This window comes from Cryptomeria japonica, chromosome 10 (assembly GCF_030272615.1).
Source record: "Cryptomeria japonica chromosome 10, Sugi_1.0, whole genome shotgun sequence".
In the NCBI taxonomy this organism is placed as follows: Eukaryota; Viridiplantae; Streptophyta; class Pinopsida; order Cupressales; family Cupressaceae; genus Cryptomeria; species Cryptomeria japonica.
The window spans coordinates 883,266,533-883,286,735 of NC_081414.1; the positions used below are offsets into that span (position 1 = coordinate 883,266,533).

The following is a 20,203-nucleotide window of genomic DNA, read 5'->3' on the forward strand; positions in this document are numbered from 1 at the left end:
TAGCGATATGTACCAGATAACATTCAATTACGTAATAACCCTATATACATCCATGCTAAAATCAAATGACAATAATTGTTTAATACAATGTTACGCAACATTCATATCAATCCCAAATAAACCTCACAAATATCAAGATCCTTTCCAAGTTCGGTCTCAAACAGCCATAAGCATGAGTAGCCAGTTCAAAATATAATTACATACTCAATGAAAATCAGCATGATATAAAACTATAAATACAGATAATCCTGTTATTAACTGGGATAAATCTTCCAAAATTTACTAAATATTTTTGTTTTTGCATAATAGTTTCATTACAAAAACATATAATTCTACAAATATACTTTTCTACACATGGTTCTCTGGTGAAGAGAACAATGTAATACAAAGACCACTATGTAATTTCAAACACATTTATAAACTTGCGACCAGCAAATAATGCATTATGATCTTTTAATCCTCAACATATTTCCACCTAATAGTGAAATGAATGTTGATGATCCTTATGAGTGGTTGATATTGTATCACTTGTGGATTTGTCTAAGGTCTGTGGTTCAGCCCGCTCAGAAAAAGAGTTTTGAGAATCAAATACACTTGGGTACGAATAGTAATAGTCATCCTCCATAGAATTCCATCTTTGAGGCTGGTGAGTTGAATGCTGGTCAAGTGTAGTTTCATGAATTGGAGATGGAATCTGACTAGGGGAGTCATAAAGTGGCTTGCCTGATGGTTTTGGGCTGACGCCCATATTTGGTTCAGGATGACTTGGAGGTGGAGAAATATTATCGGCCTGAATGGTGTTGCTGTTATTGTGAATTAGATGAAATGCATCCAACTCACTTTCTCCTCTATTTTCAGATCTTTCTAAATTCAGATCAAAAATATCAGTTTCTCGTTGTTCGGTTTCTGAAATCTGCTCAGATTGAGTGTCTAGTGGCAGGCTTTGCTTGCCAGAATAAACAGTCTCTTTGCTGTCATCTGCTAGAATATGATCGTTATCATCCCTTCTGAAACTTCTAGAACCTGATCTTGCACTCAACTCAGAAATCTTAACCTTTGCTAGGTCAGCTGCAGCACGAGCAGCTGCTGCTGCACGATCCGCAGATTCTGCAGCTGCTTGTGCGGCTGCCAAAACATCTTGCAAGTCCATGTTGCCTTCACTTATTGCTCTTGAGTCTGGCTCTCTACTCATCACTGACTTCTCCGGAAATTTAGTAGGGGGAGGTGAAGAGATAAATGGCACAAACTGCTTCTGCTTGAATGAGCCTTCAGACGTATTGAAAGCTGTAGGTGATCCAACTGGAGATTCTATATTCACAACTGGAACATCTGATCCAAGGGGTGATAAGTGCACAACAGAGTCATTGCTACCCCTGTTAACAGATTCTTCTAATTCAGTAGGCATAGGAGAGGATTCCATGGAAGGCGATGTTTCTCCAGCTAGTTCTGCTTCTGTGCTCCCTGCAACTGCTTGGGTAGTAACTTCTGGAAGATCTGAATCGTCAGTAGCTGTCTCTGAGTTGGAACCCTTGCTTGTATGTTTAACTGATAACTGAGATTGATCCTTTTCATCTGGGAGTGGCATTTTTGACCCACTAAGAAAATGAGTGGGTCCATCCTATTAAAAGAAAACCATTGGGTTCAGAAATTTAAAAGTATGATAATATACATAAATCAGAATGATAATAAATATACATTATTTTAAATTTTCTATCAGACTTTCTATAATCAAATCTTACAAGCAAATCTTCATGCAACTTGAAGAATTCAGCTTCTGTGTTAGATGAGTCCCAGTCAACTTCATGTTCTTCAGCTATTTCCTTCATTAACTTCAATTTCACTTCAGCAGGAGGAGCACGTACTGAAAGCTTTTCGATAATCTGCAGGGTAATATACAGCACATCATCATGTATTATTTTTATTTGCAGTACACAAATCACAAAAGAATCCTAATTTTTATTTCAGTAATGCAAAAAATTAAATGCAAGATATGCACTCACTCAAGGACTTGATAAATATCGATGAGATATTCGAAGGAGTTTGCATCCACTTCCCTGAGGACGACTATGACCGTTTACATAATTAAATATCTTAAGCAATGGTAGCGATAGCAGAAAAAATGGTACTGTCTCAGAGCCCTCAGTATAAAGTAGAATCACATTTTTAATTCAACAGCATCTGAAGTGTTATACTGCAACTTTAGAAAGCCTCTTCCCCTTATTCATAGATTCTACAATAAACTTCTCCTAAAAAATTTCATTGTTTTTGCAATTAGTTTCAATCTATCAATTTTTCGATTCCTAGGATTCTTTTAAACCTAGTACTTTCCTGTGGTAATTGCATGTACTCACGATTCCCATCGACCTACTTTTAGTCACTTGCAGAAATTTATATGTTTCTTTCAAATTTTGTGTAATAGTTTCTGGAAACAACCTCAATGCAAAGTGAAGCATATAAAGCACGGATTGTTGTTTATGGCTGCTTAGTAACATCCCTATCCATAAATTCACCTATTCAAGCATCCCCATTATCTTGTGGGTCCAGAAAAGATCTACAAACTTTTGCAGGCATTGTGTTTGTTACACAATAATTGGTAGATGCTGGATCATTTATCTTCTCTTGTCTTGCTCTCTTCGTGATAATGGATCAAGTAGTTTGATCCGAAATGTTGACATAAAAATCTTACATGGTTAAAACCAAAAACTATGCACAACAATTATTGGTAGAGACAAATCCATACTCAATCATCATGTAAAAGTTCCAGGACAAATTCACCCAGCTGAACCTGTTCTTTTGCTGTTTTGCACTAAATCAAGAAAACAAGTTCAGTATCAGCTGATGGCATTGTTCTAACTGGAAATCTGGCCTTAGATCAAATAACAAATCTAGCAAGTCATTTCAAACAAGATCACCAAATACTAATACGTTCTTCTAGCACATTTACAGTATCTCTTCAAAATAACTTGGTGAGTTCACCAGGAGAACAAAGAGACTTTCATTTAAGGATTCTTGTTCACAGCACATGACTTGAAGTTGTATAGTAGAAGAGTACTGTTAACCACCTCAGAAAGTTTTGCACATGCACCTTCCTGATTTCCTAGGGCTATTCTTCCCCTCTATAATTCACTTATAGCCATCAAAACTTACAACATGGTTGCACTGGTCAGAGGGAGATATCTTTGTACAATCAATTCCTCATATGCAAGCACCTCTTCGCCCTCTCTTTCAATATGTTATTTACTGATAATAGCCATGTCAATTCATTTACTTCATTATTACACAGTTTGGTCACTCTTTGCTAGTAACACTTATTGTCCATGAATCCATGTATTACCCATACTTATTGTTCTTTTGAGTGTATACTAGAGACACCTCTCGCTTTATTATGCTTAGAGGCCTAGCTAGGAGATTCTTCTTAGAGTGTATAGCAGCATAGCTAATGTTGACGAGGTAGATCAATCATGATCTTACTTAACAGAGGCCAGGGAGAATATTCAAAGATCCTCTCTCTCTCTCTCTCTCTCTTTTAAGTCCATTGTTGTACGATGCTTCACCTTAGAACATCTAAAGTTCTAAATGGCAGCTGCAAGTACTTATCCTTAATAGATGATTTTAGTAAGAACGTCTGAACAGATAGGTCTACTGATTGCTATAGCCTTTTTGTTATGTTCATTTGTATGTTTTTAGTGTGAATAGACTACTATAGATATCTTAAATACATCTATTTAAAAAATGCCAAGAAATATAAGTTTTGGAGCTATTTCATTTACCACACATATACATGGACACAGAGAATTAATGTTTAGTTAAGAATTATTTTATTTTTTCTACACTGTTTATTTTCATTTGAAGAACTATATATATATATATACATACACAGAGAATTAATGTTTAGTTAAGAATTATTTTATTTTTTCTACACTCTTTATTTTCATTTGAAGAACTATATATATATGTCGTCTATAGTTCTAGTTTCTTTTAAATATGTCAGCTGTACTTTTTCTTTAATGCATACAGTCATGACATAAGACTCATTGCTGCCACTGTAGAATGTCTCTTGGCATAAACACTCTTTAATCTTAAGTTCAATAAAATAGTTTGACGTTGGAGAGAGCTAGTCTGGGAGGCTTGTTGGGAACCTGAATGATCATATTATGTTCACTTGTGCCAGGATATGGTCAACAAACATGCAGAATTAATGGCTAAGTAATACAAGTTAAGCTGGTAGCCAATTTGGGCCCCAGGATTTAAGAAAATTCAATGGCTAAAGAGATTATCAATCAAGATTACCCAAAATGATGATGGACAGAAGGTAAGCCCATAAAATTCAATGTCCAGGGGATATACCAATTGAAATTAATGATACCTGACAGAGCTCCCAAAAGATGTAAAAAAGTATAATTATGTCATTAAATATAAATATTGATTTTTTTAAAAGGAAACCTGGAATAGATCTATCATATTATGGAAAATACGTAGTTACAAGAACACCTCAGAAATATTAGCAGCGTAAATCAAAGGAAAACACTAAGCAAATAGCCACCTGCAACTACTAGCACAGAGAAAAACCGTGACATCACATTTATCATCAGAATACAGAATACTATCTATAACCAAAACACTTGACATTATAATAGCTGTAGTTGTACCAAAAACGAGCAAATAAAAAATATTCAGGAAAGCTTTCACTCAATTGGTTCGATTGAAGCTGAAAGTAAGCTCATTGATGGTTCCACTTTGCCCACTTGCAATGGGTTCATTCTGGTTCTTTGAGAGGAGGATTTGCATTGTTTGTCCTAATCTATGCAAGCTCCTGATAGACTTTGTCTACTGCGCTAGCAGAGGCCTCTGAGACACCAAACTTCACAACAATGGGAATGAAACTGAGGAACAGAGGCAGGTAAAATGGCAGTTGTGAGTATTAGGACTGGTAGCTAGAGATAGGGGAATGAGACACAAAAAATACTCAAAGCTGCATGATGGGTGGCTTATATGTCAAAATTAGCAGACATATAAACTGAGATTGGCTGCATTAGTTGGAAAGGACCAACTGTTGGAAGAAGTAACGGTTCTGCAAATGACACCTCTTTTGTAACCCAATGATTAATTTAGGTTTAACCACATTTTATTCCTTGCTCTGGCATGGGGCAAGGGGTAGAATATGCAACATATTCAATCACTGGAAATCCCTATGAATAAGCAGATAAATTGGAGAATCAAGAAGCAGCTAAAAGCTCGGATAAGGAGGGCACAACACTTAGAAGATACCTCCACTTCTACCCTGCATACCTTTTAATCTCCTCGAGCATAATTGATACAATTCCAATTACCATCAAATTTAGATTGATTGAAGTTCAAAGAATGGATTTTAGCCTTTAGGGGAATTATAGAAGCATATTAATAATTATACACATTGCAGCAACACATGTAAAGATTGAAAAGGCAACTCAATGCTCTACAGCAGGAGATAGCACAACTTAAATATTATTCGAAATTTACTGACCTGGCGATTAACACCACAATCAGGCCTGAGTTCAGATGCAGCCATGACAAATTCCCTCCCATACTTGGCAGCAAACATTTGTTGTACTTGTAGTAATTCTGGCAAGTCTGAACATCGAGGAGCAGCAAAACACAAACTAGATATAGATTCTTTTAAGTCCAATGGGCATTCTCTGAAAGCAAACAGATATCTTTAGTGAGATTAGGTATTCTTGAACCACACAAAGTAGAACAAGATACATCAGATAAAAATGTCATGACCCTTAATATAACACAATGACTCTGCCCTGTTCTCTAATTAAATAAATTCAGAAAATTGTCTTATCCCAAAAGACGTCATAATTTTCTATCCTAAACAAGCATGATCAGGCAACAATCAAACATCGATCCTATTATGCTAACAACACTAATTAAGGATAAGGATCAAAGATCTTAGAAAACAAAGCTGAAGCTCAAAATTAATTATTATCTAAAGTGGCCAACCCCTTAAGGCAGCGTCCATATTAAGACAAACTGCATCATTATATAAATGGGAGCATGATTAATTAAACATAAGGAAGGAAGGGGATTTAGTGTGATTCGCCAAGTGGTGCATTCCTGGGAAAGAAGATGCGTTTGAACAGATATGACTACGTGAACCAAATCCTTTGAACATGTATAAAAGCTAGGTTGCCGGTTTGGGTTCAGGTTCAAAGAACCGGTTTGCCAGTATGGCAAAAATTTGAAAAGGGGTTTGGGTTCGTTAGTACAAAAACATTAAAAATATATATATACATATGCAGCCTATAAGCATGAATCAAGATCAGAATGTCACAGAATATCATATAAACAACAAAAACACCATAAAGTATAAACTTGCAATCATAGCATCATATACTTCAAGTTCAAAATCAAAATATTAAAATGATAATATCAAATTCAAGTATCATTGTTTCAAAATTCAACTTGCAACAATTGAAACTTTATACTAAGTTTAATTCAAATTGTTTAAATAATCTATTCTTCTTCTTCTTCTTCAACGACATTATTTGACTCACCAATACTGACAAGGCCAATGGGATCAGCTGCACCAATAGCAATCTCACTGCCCAACTCCTCCAATGAAGCAACTACAAGCTGAGAAGTGGAAGCATCCAAGGCCATATGCTCTGCATTCATATCCCACATCTTTGAATCCCCTTCTTTGTATTCATTCTGCTTGTGTGAAAGGAGAAAACAATCTATTTGCACACCAAGTGAGACATAAATCCCAACATAAGTTATTATAAAAGCACTTTTTAGGGTTGTGGATGTCAAAAAACTATTAAATTTGCAAAAAAAAATGCTTTTTTGGCGGACTTTTTCACTTGGTTCACTCATGGTCTGCCGAAATTCGTCTTGGTCCGAAGGGTTCGAACTTGGTCTGGCCAATTCAAACTAGGCCCTGTGGTCACAGACCCTGTCTGGACCCACAATCGAACCGGCCCCGAACCAGGACCCAGGTCGAACTGGACCGGAACCAAGGCCTAGCACAGGTGAACCAGACATCCTAGTATAAAAGCAATCCAGATCGAACAAAAGGGAAGATCGAAGAACAGAAATAAGGCAATTGATCAAGGAAGAGACTTTCCATTTCATAATTAAAAAAACTAGTCAGCAGACTTATATACTGTTCAAGTATTTGGTATGATGCATAATGCATAGAACTCTGTTCTTGCTGACTTGTTATCTGGTCTTCCACTTGATAGTATGAAGGTATGATAATCAGTTAACATATTGTAGCTAATATATATTTATATGTTGCTATTCTTGCCATTATGTATATATATATTAAAGACTCTTTAATACTTTAACCAACAAACCGTCTCATTATGGAGGGTAGAATGGAATACATAATAAGGGATGCAAGTAGCACATAAGTTCCATTCAAGTATGCCAACTCCGGGTAGGGCCAGGAAGCCGAATGGCGGGTGTCATTGCATGCTCTTGGGCTTGATGGAAAGGAATAAGCTCGAGGCACCTTATATGATTTCCCAAGGAACTCCACAATGGGGATGTTAAATTTGAACCAGAATATAAAAATATAAAGAACAGAAACTTAACAGTAGGAACAACAGAAGCAAAAAAATCTTATCTTGGGAAAACCCTCCACCTGAGGGTAAAAAACCCAGCCACAATAAAGTTGAATTTTATTTAACCAGCAATCTGATACAATGCTTCCACTTCAATAATCAACATCAATAATCAACAGTATGTGCCAATAACTGCTGAAGAAAATTGACTTCTACCAAACATACAACACATGATCCTTCTTCAACATGAAGAGATCATACATCATAAATCAAACGAACATACAGAGATAATGCAGAAAAATGGAACGGGTGGAAATAAATCTGAAGAAGATATAAATCATTGAAAGAAACTCTTCCTTCAATAATCACCGATGCAAAATATATGAAATCCTTCCTTAAGAAATATGCGACATTTATCTGTCTTTCTAACTCCACTCAAACACATACGACTTATATTTTCCAACACAGCAACAACGGAACAATGATAATATATTACGAAGGAAGGAGTAAAAGAATCGCCATAACTCCTGACGGAGGAAATACCAAAGGCCATGCACAGATATGAAGTGCGGTTAAATGACCGACACAAGAGAAGGGTGATAACAGTAGAATTCCACATCAGAACAATAACGGCTGCCAGTGCACCAAACACACATGAAGCAGCCAAGAGTAAACGCATACGAGAAGAGAAGTTTCATTTAAGGAAATCGAGACTTGCACCAAGTCTATAGAATCAACATAGGTGAATTAATTCGAAGCTTGAATGAAACACAGGATAGACTCTCTCGCAGCTACAGGAACTTCAACACTCCCTCTTAACAAGAGAGAGATCTTCAATAAGTCATTGCAGATTTTCTCAAATATAAATTGTTATCTCAGCATAACAATATTCACCATAGCTACTCCTAGAGGGTGAATCAAAAAGAAAATAAAGTCACGGAGTCACACACATGACTTCCACCATGGCTACTCCCAGAGGGTGGATCCACCATAGCTACTCCTAGAGGGTGGAGCAAGGGATTTCACCTCGAACTTCTTTCTCAGAGAACAACTCGTTAACAAGGGATTTCACCTCGAACTTCTCTCGCAAAGAAGAACTCATTAACAATAAGCAAACAATCAATGAAGTTGAGACTCTCTCTCAACAAGAGCTTCATTCTCCACAATGCCAAGCTTATCTCGGAAGTAACAGAACTTCACTCTCGAAAGCGGCTTGGTGAGAATACCCGTTGTTTGCTCTTCTGTGCAAATGTACTTGAGCTCAACTTCTTTCCTTTGAACCATATCTCTCAAGTAATGATACTTTATTTCCACATGTTTGGTTCTATCATGAAAAACTGGATTAACCGAAAGCTTCACACAACTTTGGTTATCACAAAGAATCATTGTAGGTTCCAAGGGTTGCCCAAACAATCCTGCAAGCAATTTGCGAAGCCAAACAACTTCTCTTGCAACCACACAAGCTGCAACATATTCTGCTTCAGTTGTACTCTGAGCAACACAAGATTGTTTCCTGCTGCACCAAAAAATCATAGCTGAACCTAGGCTGAAACAACATCCCGAAGTGCTCTTCCTATCAGGCACACAACCTGCCCAATCTGAATCAGAGAACCCATATAAGTTCATCTCTACACATGAGGAATATTTTAAACCATATCCCACTGTACCACGAACATATCTCAGTATGTGTTTGGCTGCCACAAGGTGAATTTGTCTTGGTTCACACATGAACTGACTTAAAGTGTTAACAACATAACATATATCAGGCCATGTGTTAACCAAATAATTTAAAGAACCAATTAATTGCCGGTACATAGTAGGATCTACTAAATCTGAAGTAGCTGCAACCTCATGTAACTTTTTCAGATTTGCTTCCATAGCCATAGATTTACATTCTAACATATCAAAACTCTTCAAAATATCAATAGCATATTTACCTTGACTCAATATAATTCCATTTGAACTTTGCCATACCTCAAGACCAAGGAAATGATGCAACAAACCAAGAAAGCATTTCAAATTTTGAAGCTAACTCCTTGAAGTATAAATTTGGATCAGCATCATTCTTTAGGAAGCCCAAGCTCAAAAGATAGTGATCTATCCTCTCATACCAAGCACGAGGAGCTTGTTTAAGGCCATATAAGGCCTTTTTCAGCCTGCATACATGTGAGACTCTATCATGAATAACAAAGCCCTCTGGCTGCTCAATGTAAACCTCCTCTTCAATTATACAATTCAAGAAGGTTGTTTTCACATCCATCTAATGAAGCTTCCAACCCTTAACAGCTGCAACAGCTATGATGGTTGATAGAAGTGTAACGTGCTACAGGTGCAAAGGTTTCTTCGTAATCTATGCTTCCTTCTGTTAAAAACCTCTGGCAACAAATCTGGCCTTATACTTTTCTATACTCCCATCAACTGTGTGTTTGATTTTGAACAGCCACTTGGAAGAAACCACAAATTTATTTTTAGGCCTTGGAATAATGTCCCATACATCCTTTTTTATAATGGATTGATACTCCTCCATCATGGCATCCTTCCACACTTGCTGATTTAAAGCCTCTTCAACACTGGAAGGCTAGGATGCTATAATGCAGTGTTCCACGACCGTTGGGGACGAGGACAAAGGGAAAAAGTTTCGGGGACAAGTTTCGGGAACACGGGGACTTGGGCCTGGGAGGGGGAAATGTGTTTCCGTGGAACACTGCTATAATGTGACTCATCAAAGATACATAACCAGCAAACTTATGAGGCCTTTTACTTTCTCTGAAAGTACCACGAGGTGCTGCATATTTTTCAGCTTCTTCCATAGTGTGCCTGGTCCACAAAGGTCTTTTCTTATTAGCTGAACTAATACTGGGACCTGCTGATGTAACTATAGAGTCAACTGGATCAATTAGATCAGCACGATCTTCTAAATCTGTATTCTCCCTCTGAATCTCTAAAGATGGATTCAAATCAGTCGTGTCTATATCTTGAGGATGCTCAAAATCTTCATCAAATTCCTAGTTAGACTCTTTGGATTTCTTGCAAGCTACATCTTCATCAAAAGAAACATCCTTGTTGAATTCTATCTGTTTTTGGCCTGGAATGTAGATTCTATATGCTTTTGACGCTTCACTATAACCAACAAAGATGCCTTTCTTGCCTAAAGGTTCTCATTTAGATCTTTTCTCTTTTGGAACATGAGTAAAAACAAGGCATCCAAAGTGTTGGTGTAAATAATTATTCATCATGGATATTATTACACTTTACTTAAGTTTACTTAGGAAATGCATTTCATAGTAGTTTGGGTATGAGCCACATTGGGATAGTGTGTGTAGGAGCATTTCCACCTTTTATGGTGTTGATCTTGTTGTTACACTCCACATTCAGTGGGTGATCCACCTCATGTGGACTATTATATTGTTTCTCCTACCTACCCACACCTATTTCCTACCTACCCTTGTTTCTTATTGAGCCACATGTCATGTTTGTGTACTCACATATCTATATAGCCTTGCCTATATAAGCAAGCTCATATTCATTGTATGTAATGCTTAATGATCCAGTTGATCATATTTTTCATCTTGATAGAATACAGTTTATTTCTATCATCTATTTTGTTCTCTCTTATTTGTGCTTTCCATTACCTCTTGATCTTGGCAAAATCTCACACAAAGATTCTGAAATAACTAACATCTGGTTTGACACCTGTAAAAGCTTCTTCTAGAGTCAAGTTGTCTAAAGATCTGATGAGGACTACGATTCTGAATGTGAACTGCTATCCTGCAAGCCTCAGCCCATAGAAATGTTTGAAGGCTTTGATAATGAATCATAGCCTTCGCTGCCTCAACAATTGTCTTGTTCTTTCTTTCAACTACACCGTTTTGTTGAGGATTATAAGGGACACAAAACTCCCTCTTAATCCTAGCTTCAACACAAAAGTTATGAAAAATATCAGACACGTATTCATCTCCATTGTCAGACATTAGAATTTTAGTCTTCTTGTTAGATAAATTTTCAACAAGAGCTTTGATTTCTTTAAATCTAGACAACACTCCATCAAACTCTTTGGACTTGAGAAAATAAATCCAACACTTACGAGAAAAATCATCAATGAAGGTGACATAATACCAAAAACCACTAAGGGAAGCAACTGACATAGGCCCACATAAATCAGAATAAATTATTCTATAATATCCTTTGCTCTATTTTCACTACTATGAAAGGTACTCTTAATGTTCTTACCTAGAGCACACCCCTTGCAGACACCTTCATGATTTTGGTTCAGCTTCAGAAGACCAATGACAACCTTCTCCATTGAAGACAAAGTTCTGAAATTTAAATGACCAAATCTTTTATGCCACAGCTCACTTGAACTTGAAGAATCATGAGCTAATGCTTGAATAGGATGAGCTAAAAGCTTGTAAAGACTGTCATGACAAACACCAATAACACGAGCTGAATGAATACTTGAGTTCTTCTTCCATGCAGGAACTTTTCCATCAACAAAGGCAACATGATAACCTTTGTCTTCTAATACAGAAATAGAAATCAGATTCCTCTTAATACCAGGAACAAAGAGGACATCACCTAAATGAAGAGGAATACAAGAGTCCAACTGAAAAGAAGTAGAACCAACACCCTTCACAGAGTAACATGCATCATCACCAATAATAACTTGAAGATGAGAGTCTTTTTCTTTCAAGTTAGCGAGATGCTCACGATAACCAGTGATATGACGAGATGCTCCACTATCAATTAGCCAAGTATCACTATTAGTAGGAACATTGCTAGAAAGTGCAAAAATAAACAAGAATCCCTCAGAATTTTCACTTGACTCTCTTTGAGGAGAAGGATTCTCAACATTTGCAGCAGTTGCTTGAGGCTTTGACCTTGATACACAATCTCTGGCGAAGTGACAAAATTTGTCACATCTGAAGCATTGAATTCTAGAAAGGTCCTTCCTCTTTTTCTTGGCATCAGGGGGAGACTCAAAATTCTTATCTCTAAATCTTTTGAAGTTACCTTTCTTTCCTTTCTCCTTAGATGTGTAGGCAGCAAGCACATGATCATCTTCATGATGAGATTTGCGACCATTGCCTCCAACTTCTTGTTTGCATTCTTCCTGAATGCAATCTGCTCTCAATCTATCAAACTTAGGTAGTTCATCTCTTCCACTAATTCCTTGAATGAAGGATTCCCAAGAGTTGGGAAGTCCATTCATAGCTAACATCACCAAGTCTTTATCAGCAAAAGTATCTCCAATTGCACTAAGCTTTGATCTTTTAACACTGAAATTTTCATGAAATAAGAAGCAACAGATTCTCCTCTAGCCATTTTCACAAGCAGCAATTGATGCCTCAAGGCTAGAGCTTTGTTGGTGTGGTTGAATTCATAAAGATCCTTTAGGGTCTAAAACATTTCCTTCGCTGAATCCAACTTAGAGATGATAGGAACCAGATGATCCTTAACAAAATCAATCAAAACTTTCTTAGCCATGGTCTTATTCTTTCTCCATTGAACTTTCTCTACATCAACAGAAGGTTCTTCTACATCTTTCTAGACATAGTCAAGGAGATCATTGTCTTCTAGAGTAATCAGAATTCTAAATTTCCAAGAAGAGAAATTTGACGAAACAGCTAGTCTATCTTCTACTTTCAATCCGTTCACCATAATAAATGACTTAGAAAAACAACTGAAAGAAATAAGGTACTTAAAACAAGACTCTAGTTCTGGATCAATCTTCTAGACCCGCTCTGATATCATGTTAAATTTGAACCAGAATATAAAAATATAAAGAACAGAAACTTAACGGTAGGAACAACAGAAGCACAAAAATCTTATCTTGGGAAAAACCTCCACCTGAGGGTAAAAAACCCAGCTACAATAAAGTTGAATTTTATTTAAGCACAAATCTGATACAATGCTTCCACTTCAATAATCAACAGTATGTGCCAATAACTACTAAAGAAAATTGACTTCTACCAAACATACTACACATGATCCTTCTTCAACATGATGAGATCATACATCATAAATTAAACGAACATACATAGATAATGCAGAAAAATAAAACGGAGGAAATAAATCTGAAGAAGATATAATTCACAGAAAGAAAATCTTCCTTCAATAATCACCGATGCAAAATATATGAAATCCTTCCTTAAGAAATACACGACATGTATCTGTCTTTCTAACTCCACTCAAACACATACGACTGATATTTTCCAACATAGCAACAACAGGAAAATGATAATATATTACGAAGGAGCAAAAGAATCGCCATAACTCCTCACAAAGGAAATACCAAAGGCCACGCACAGATAAGAAGTGCGGTTACATGATCGACACAAGAGAAGGGCGATAACAGTCGAATTCCACTCAGAACAATAACGGCTGCCAGTGCACCAAACACACACGAAGCAGCAAAAGAGTAAACGCATACAAGAAGAGAAGTTTCATTTAAGGAAATCGAGACTTGCACCAAGTCTATAGAATCAACATAGGTGAATAAGAATTCGAAGCTTGAATGAAACACAGGATAGACTCTCTTGCAGCTACAGGAACTTCAATAGGGGATAGGTTGTTAGGGAAAGTCTTATTAAATCCCACATGCACATTATGTAATTTATAATGATGATTAGGATTCTCTTTATAATATTGTTGATTATATGTTTCCTCATCAATCGTAATGATAACTAACCTAGTTGGCAAGGTCTAAATCAAGACTTAAAGTGGCAAGTTGCACTTCCTTAATATAATTTATTCCTCATTTGATGTTTCTAGGGAAAAATATAGGAATTTCCCAATAGGGGACATTACAAAAAAAACATAATTGTATGATTTTGTACCAAAGGTATGTAGTCCAATCCTTCTTGAAAGATACACCATAAGTGGCCATCCCACCAAGAATCTCACCTAGTGAAATGCCTAAAAGCTGGTTGTAGTGTCCTTTTATGTATAAAGTCCTAATTTTACCCTAAAATCAAATTTCCAAGGAAGTAGGAGATGGAATAGGGTCACGTAGCAACTTAGATCACCCAAATTGAGGTCTTGCAAACGTGTTAGATAACCATTGCCAACATAATTAAACAAATCTTGTTAGAAGCAATAAGCAAACATAGATCTTGTTACTAGGGTTTAGGAACATTAACTTGATTATAAGATAGACATAACTTAATGATGGATTCAATTATAAGGAGGCTTGTGATTTTTCTGTTTGTTTTTTGCACTAGTTTTTCATACAAAAATCGTGGGTGTTTCTGTTGCCGCGTAATGTCTGGTGTTTTGTTGTGCAAAGTGTTTCATGGGTTTTCTGATTTTTTGCACAAAAAATCATGGAAGGATTTTGTATGATTTTTTCCAAAAAAATAAAGGACGGTTTTGCATGATTTTTTCCTAAAAAATCGTGATCATGGGGTTTTACCATTTTTTCACACGACAGTTTTTGCCAACTTTTTCACAAAATCGTGGTTTCAGTTTTTGCCGTTTTTTTTGTCTACAAAAATCAAAGTTTTTGAGAAGTTGATGGCTTCATTACCCACCATCAGGTTTGAAGGATTGTGGTAATCTTGGTCATTTCCAGAAGTTCTACAGAATCAAGGAGAGTCTCAGCACGCTCATGTCGCAGAGCACTTTGAAGAGAAGGGGGCAGCCTTTTTTGCATTTATGGCCAAATGACTTGCATATTATGTCAAGTTTTTTGTAGGGTAGTTAGTAGAATGACCATTCAGGGAGGGTATTAAAGTAATTTTGTAATGTTTCTATAATGGTCATTCAGTAGTTAGTTTAGGATCTTTCCGTTCTATAGTTAATTCTTATTTAGAATGTTTTCTTTCATGCTTCTATTCTCAATCGTTTCTATTGTGGAAAGATCCTCTTGTAATCTCAATTTAAGGAGCCTTTGTCTCCTTCGTAAAATACCGAATAATGAATTATCATTTCAGATTTTTCATCACTCTTGGACTTACTTGTGGAGAAGAGTCTCCCAGCGCCTTATTGTGCTTTCCCCTCAAGTTTCTAATATGGTTGGTTATTAGGAATAAGCTATAGTGTGCATGTTTACAATAGGAATCTTCATTATCATTTTGTTTGATGTTAATTGATTACTTTTCCTAAATTAAATTGCTAGTGTAATTTAGTGAAAGAATACTCTTACAAATAAATTGTATTATTGGATTTATTATTTTTGAGCCAAAAACAGGTACTCCCACAATGGGAGACATTACATGGTAGCTGTAGAATATCTAAACATTCCCATTTATATGTTTACCTCTCTGTTCTTCTATGGTGACTGCACTTTCTGATTTAACAACTTTTCAAACAATAAAAAAAAGATTTTAGATCCTGTTGACACATCCTGATCTACATGACATTGCTCACCAAACACAATTTAACAACCTCATTGGACCATCAGAATTGTAGTAGATGCCAGAAGCATAAATCACAAAACCCCCAGATCCCGTCTTCCATTAATAAGAGCATTTTTACAATCTCATTATTAAACAAGAAGGCTTTCTCAGTGGCTTGCTTCTAACATTTTACAGCAGTTGAGAAGATTGCTTCATTACTCTTCTTGCTATGCAACACAGATGTGCGTATCAATGGCAGTTCTGGACTAACAAATGCTTTACTGCCTTTTATCACATATCATTTTTGTAATACATTTCCAAGTAACAGAAGAAGTGAGGTGAAACCTACCTTAATTACCTTTACCATGCTCTGCCAATGATGTGATAAGTAGAACTGTAAATTGGGTCAAAATCACTCTAATATGTCTACACAAAGTAGCTTATAGAATTATGTTTTGTCACTTTATGATACTCATTAAGTAACCCTTAGTTTCAAATCTATTTTTAGGAAGCTTCATCTGTTATAAGATGAGAATTGGGGTCATTATTATTTCTCTCTTAGCTCTCTATCATCCTGATGATGGATCACAGAGTGTGATCCGAAACGTTGATCAAAAACTACAACACAATCAAATTCCAGAAGTAGTATCATAAATTGTAAAAATAATAAATGCATAATCTTAGATGGGTTAATGTGGTAAAATGTAAGTACCAGAGCATTTACATTGTCAAGAAAAATCTGATACAACAGAACTGCTAGCATTTAGATCTCTTTACAAAAGCAGTAAGAGTCAACCAAAACAAAAATCTGATACAGCAGTAGACCCTAAGAATTCAAAAGCATTCCAACTCTCAAGGTGGTGCAATGCTTGCAACTAAGAGTCAACCAAAACATAAATTTGTTATGAGCAGATTAACACACATAACAGATGTTATCATCCACACAGAGCAGGTATGCAGGCTTTAGTACGAATGACTAACCTCTGGGTTTCAATAATAGGGAGGCGAACAACCACAAGTTCACAGAAGAGTTCAATAACTTCATAGGCAGCCAAGATGTTCTGCTCACGTGTTATATGCTCCACCTATGAGGATCCAAAAAGGTTCATATTAGTGCATGGAAGAAAAAGCATTCCATCCAATAAACAATGACTCCAAGGTTCATTGAAATTAGATCTTTATCTTTCTTTGCCAATTAAGTCACAAAAACTTTTGTGTAGGCTATTATTGGCCATTCCTGGAAAGAAATAAGAACATCAATGAATATCAAGTGACTCAGACTTTTGCACATACCCGAATTCGGGCAGTTGCTTCTTGGCCAGTCTGAAGAAGCTGTGCAATCTCTCTCCGCATCTGCCTCAACTGGACCTCCTTCTTATTTCTTAGCAATTTTATACGTGGAATAGTCAACTTCAGAGCAGTTTTGCTGTTCACCAAAGGAATCACTAATTAAAATCACATCCAATGGCCAAAATAGCAGGTTGCCAGAAGCCGCATCAGCCCAGCTCCCCATAATTTCATGTTTTTGAAACAAAAAGTAAAGAAACCAACAAATTAAACATTTCCCGATCTCATTTAATCCTTTAAAATGACTAATATGAGCAAATTTCATTCTAGTAATTTGCCCTTGAATATAGCACATGCTACAATAAAACATTAGAAGACACTGGACGGATATGAGATTCACTAAAACATTGCAAGCATGTAACATTTTTACTTGCTACAACTACAATATCCAACCATTTCTTGAGCATAACCAGTACATAGAAACCAACAACCAGATCAAAATTGTGTTCCTCCACTCATAATGTGTCCTGTAAAAATGTTCACAAATAGTGCCAAAAAAACAATCACTTGATCCAAATTTTAATGCACCATGAATTTTTTATCTTATGAATAGCAAAAAATTGTGGACAAGTATATTGGATCAATTTTCTGTATTTCTTGGAGCGTGTTGTTAGCATTCATTGCGGACAACAATATATTAAAATATGATATTTTCTGCCACTAGTATGATTAAAATGCAAGGGCTCATGCTAACAACCTTTAAAAGGCATAATCTGCAAAAAAATCCATTCAATAAACAATAGATTCATAGTTAAGATTATAAATGTCATGCTGATGAAAAAAATTATTTAAATTCTTTCCTGCAATGAAATCATGATCACAATATGTAAAATAGACAACAAAAATGTTGCTGAGCTCCTTGCCAAAGCATGAAGAAGTATACAATTAGTAGGATACACAGTATCACTGACATGGCTGCACCATATTGAACTACCTGTTATCTATAACCTACACAACAAAGACAACCATGCGCACTACTCAATATTATGTATTGTCACAGAATATGACATAATGTTATCAGATATTGGCTACAGGCTCCAAAGTGGCTTGTCATTATTTTGTCCATGTCTAGGATGTAAAACTCTAAATTGTTATCAGATTGTATTCTTAGTTCAAAGACAATAAAAATGATGATTTCGGATAAACTAGTAATTCTGGAAATAGACACCAGTAGGGTTCCGTTGGGCTCTGGACTGATGACAATATAGAGAAGTTAATTGCTAGAATGAACCAGGTCACAACCCAATGATTGCCAGATGAGCGGATCAACTGAGTAGCTTATGTAAAGGTATAGTTGTCACAGAATATGAGATATTTTCAACAGATATTGGATATAGACAACAAAGTGGTTTCTCGATGTCTAGGATGTAAAATTCTGGTTGAAGCCAGATTGTATTGTTAGTTTAAAGATAATAAAAATGATGGATTATGGTAAACTAGTAATTCTGAAAATAAAAACTGCAAGGTTTCCATTGAGCTGTGGTCTGGTGACGATTTAGACACGTAATTGCTAGGATGACCCGGATTCAAAACCCAATGGGTGCCATATGAGTCAATCACTGAGTAGCTTATGGGTTAAAAGTCTTGCTTCTCCCACGATGTTATTACATCACAGACTCTACATCTAGGACTTGAATAATTTTATTAGCATCGTGAGAGGCAATGTAGATGCTTGTCCTCTCCTATTGGGAAATATACTGGAATCTGTCTGTAAGGACTACAGTATATTGTAAAGTTTGTCCTATCACAGGGGTATCTGGAATCCACCCTTGAGGATAATTATATAATATACGGATTATTATATTCTATATAATCCTGAGCATATTAAATATATGGACACAACATATAACCTCCAACTTGAGTGTTCTTTATGCATATTTTTCTCAATAAGAGCTTAGTCAACTATGAAATTACAGAAGGGAAGCAACAACCAAATCTAAGTCTGAGTTTGCCAGGATACTTAGTAAAAACCGGCACTGGTATTACGTCTATAAGATCGTCTTCATGACCACCAATGGAATTGACATCAAAATAGGAATAAAAACTAAAAGGCAGAGACCTAATAAGCACATCGGCCTTATTAGCACTTGAACCAGTTCAGGAACATCCAGATTTTCAAAAAAGCAAACAATTAGGACTAGGATTGGTTATGCTACTCACCATCTCGCTCCTTTGAAGCCTCCTCTGTTGAAGAATGAATCCATCATTGACATCTTGACTCAATCTCCTTTCTTTTGTGTAATGAATCTGCTGGATCCTTCCAAGATGAGTTTTGTTTTCCTGCCAACAATTTCCCTAAACCTGGATAATCTAATTATATGGCCTAAATCATATATTTTAGGACCCCCGCCTGGACGAATTTGGGAGATCCAATTCTAAATATCTACAGAGAGGGTTGAGTTGGTATATGCAAGGACCTTCTTATACCTGCTATTCAAATGCTGCCGTTACTATTATTATTATCACAAGGTTGTCTTCCTTGCTAAGGAATTTTAAGTAAGAGGCTTTGCCCTTCCGCGTGATTTGATGTGCGTAATTTTTGTGTCTTACATAGATATTATATCTGGTGAAAGCCGTGTGCCAGCACTTGCTGTCAATGTCTTTAATAGCGACTTGGTTGCGCCATGGTGATTATCGATAAAAAATGTTAATATAGATATGATGTAATAATTTTATGAAGTAGACACATATAAAATCTTTTAATATTATTTATATGGATAATAATTAAAATGTTTTATAAATTAAAAAAAAAGTGTCATGTAGTGTATTTGTCTTTATAGTATTGTAATAATTATCAAAAAGTATTTGGTCTACTGGTGAAGTTGAATGGTTCTAAATCAGCGCATTAGAGATCAAATCTTACCAAGTGCAAGGCTCCGACATCTTAAGGGATGAGGTCGAGATCGTGCCTTGGGCGAATTTGGCAGAATGGATACCCCTTGGGCTGTCGTGCTCGTAGGTCTGGAC

The 20,203-nt window shown here is 36.2% G+C and overlaps 1 protein-coding gene across 1 annotated transcript; it reads right to left on the minus strand.

The window, feature by feature from the left end:
* Window positions 1–225: 225 nt before the first annotated feature.
* Window positions 226–19,753, minus strand: LOC131026725 (uncharacterized). The gene is made up of 6 exons (XM_057956662.1): window positions 19,397–19,753; window positions 17,183–17,315; window positions 16,871–16,974; window positions 5,504–5,675; window positions 1,740–1,880; window positions 226–1,618 (listed from the first exon to the last, which is right to left on the minus strand). The coding sequence occupies exons 1-6, from the start codon at window positions 19,447–19,449 to the stop codon at window positions 476–478; spliced, it is 1,746 nt and encodes a 581-aa protein (XP_057812645.1). The 5' UTR covers window positions 19,450–19,753; the 3' UTR covers window positions 226–475.
* Window positions 19,754–20,203: the final 450 nt, after the last annotated feature.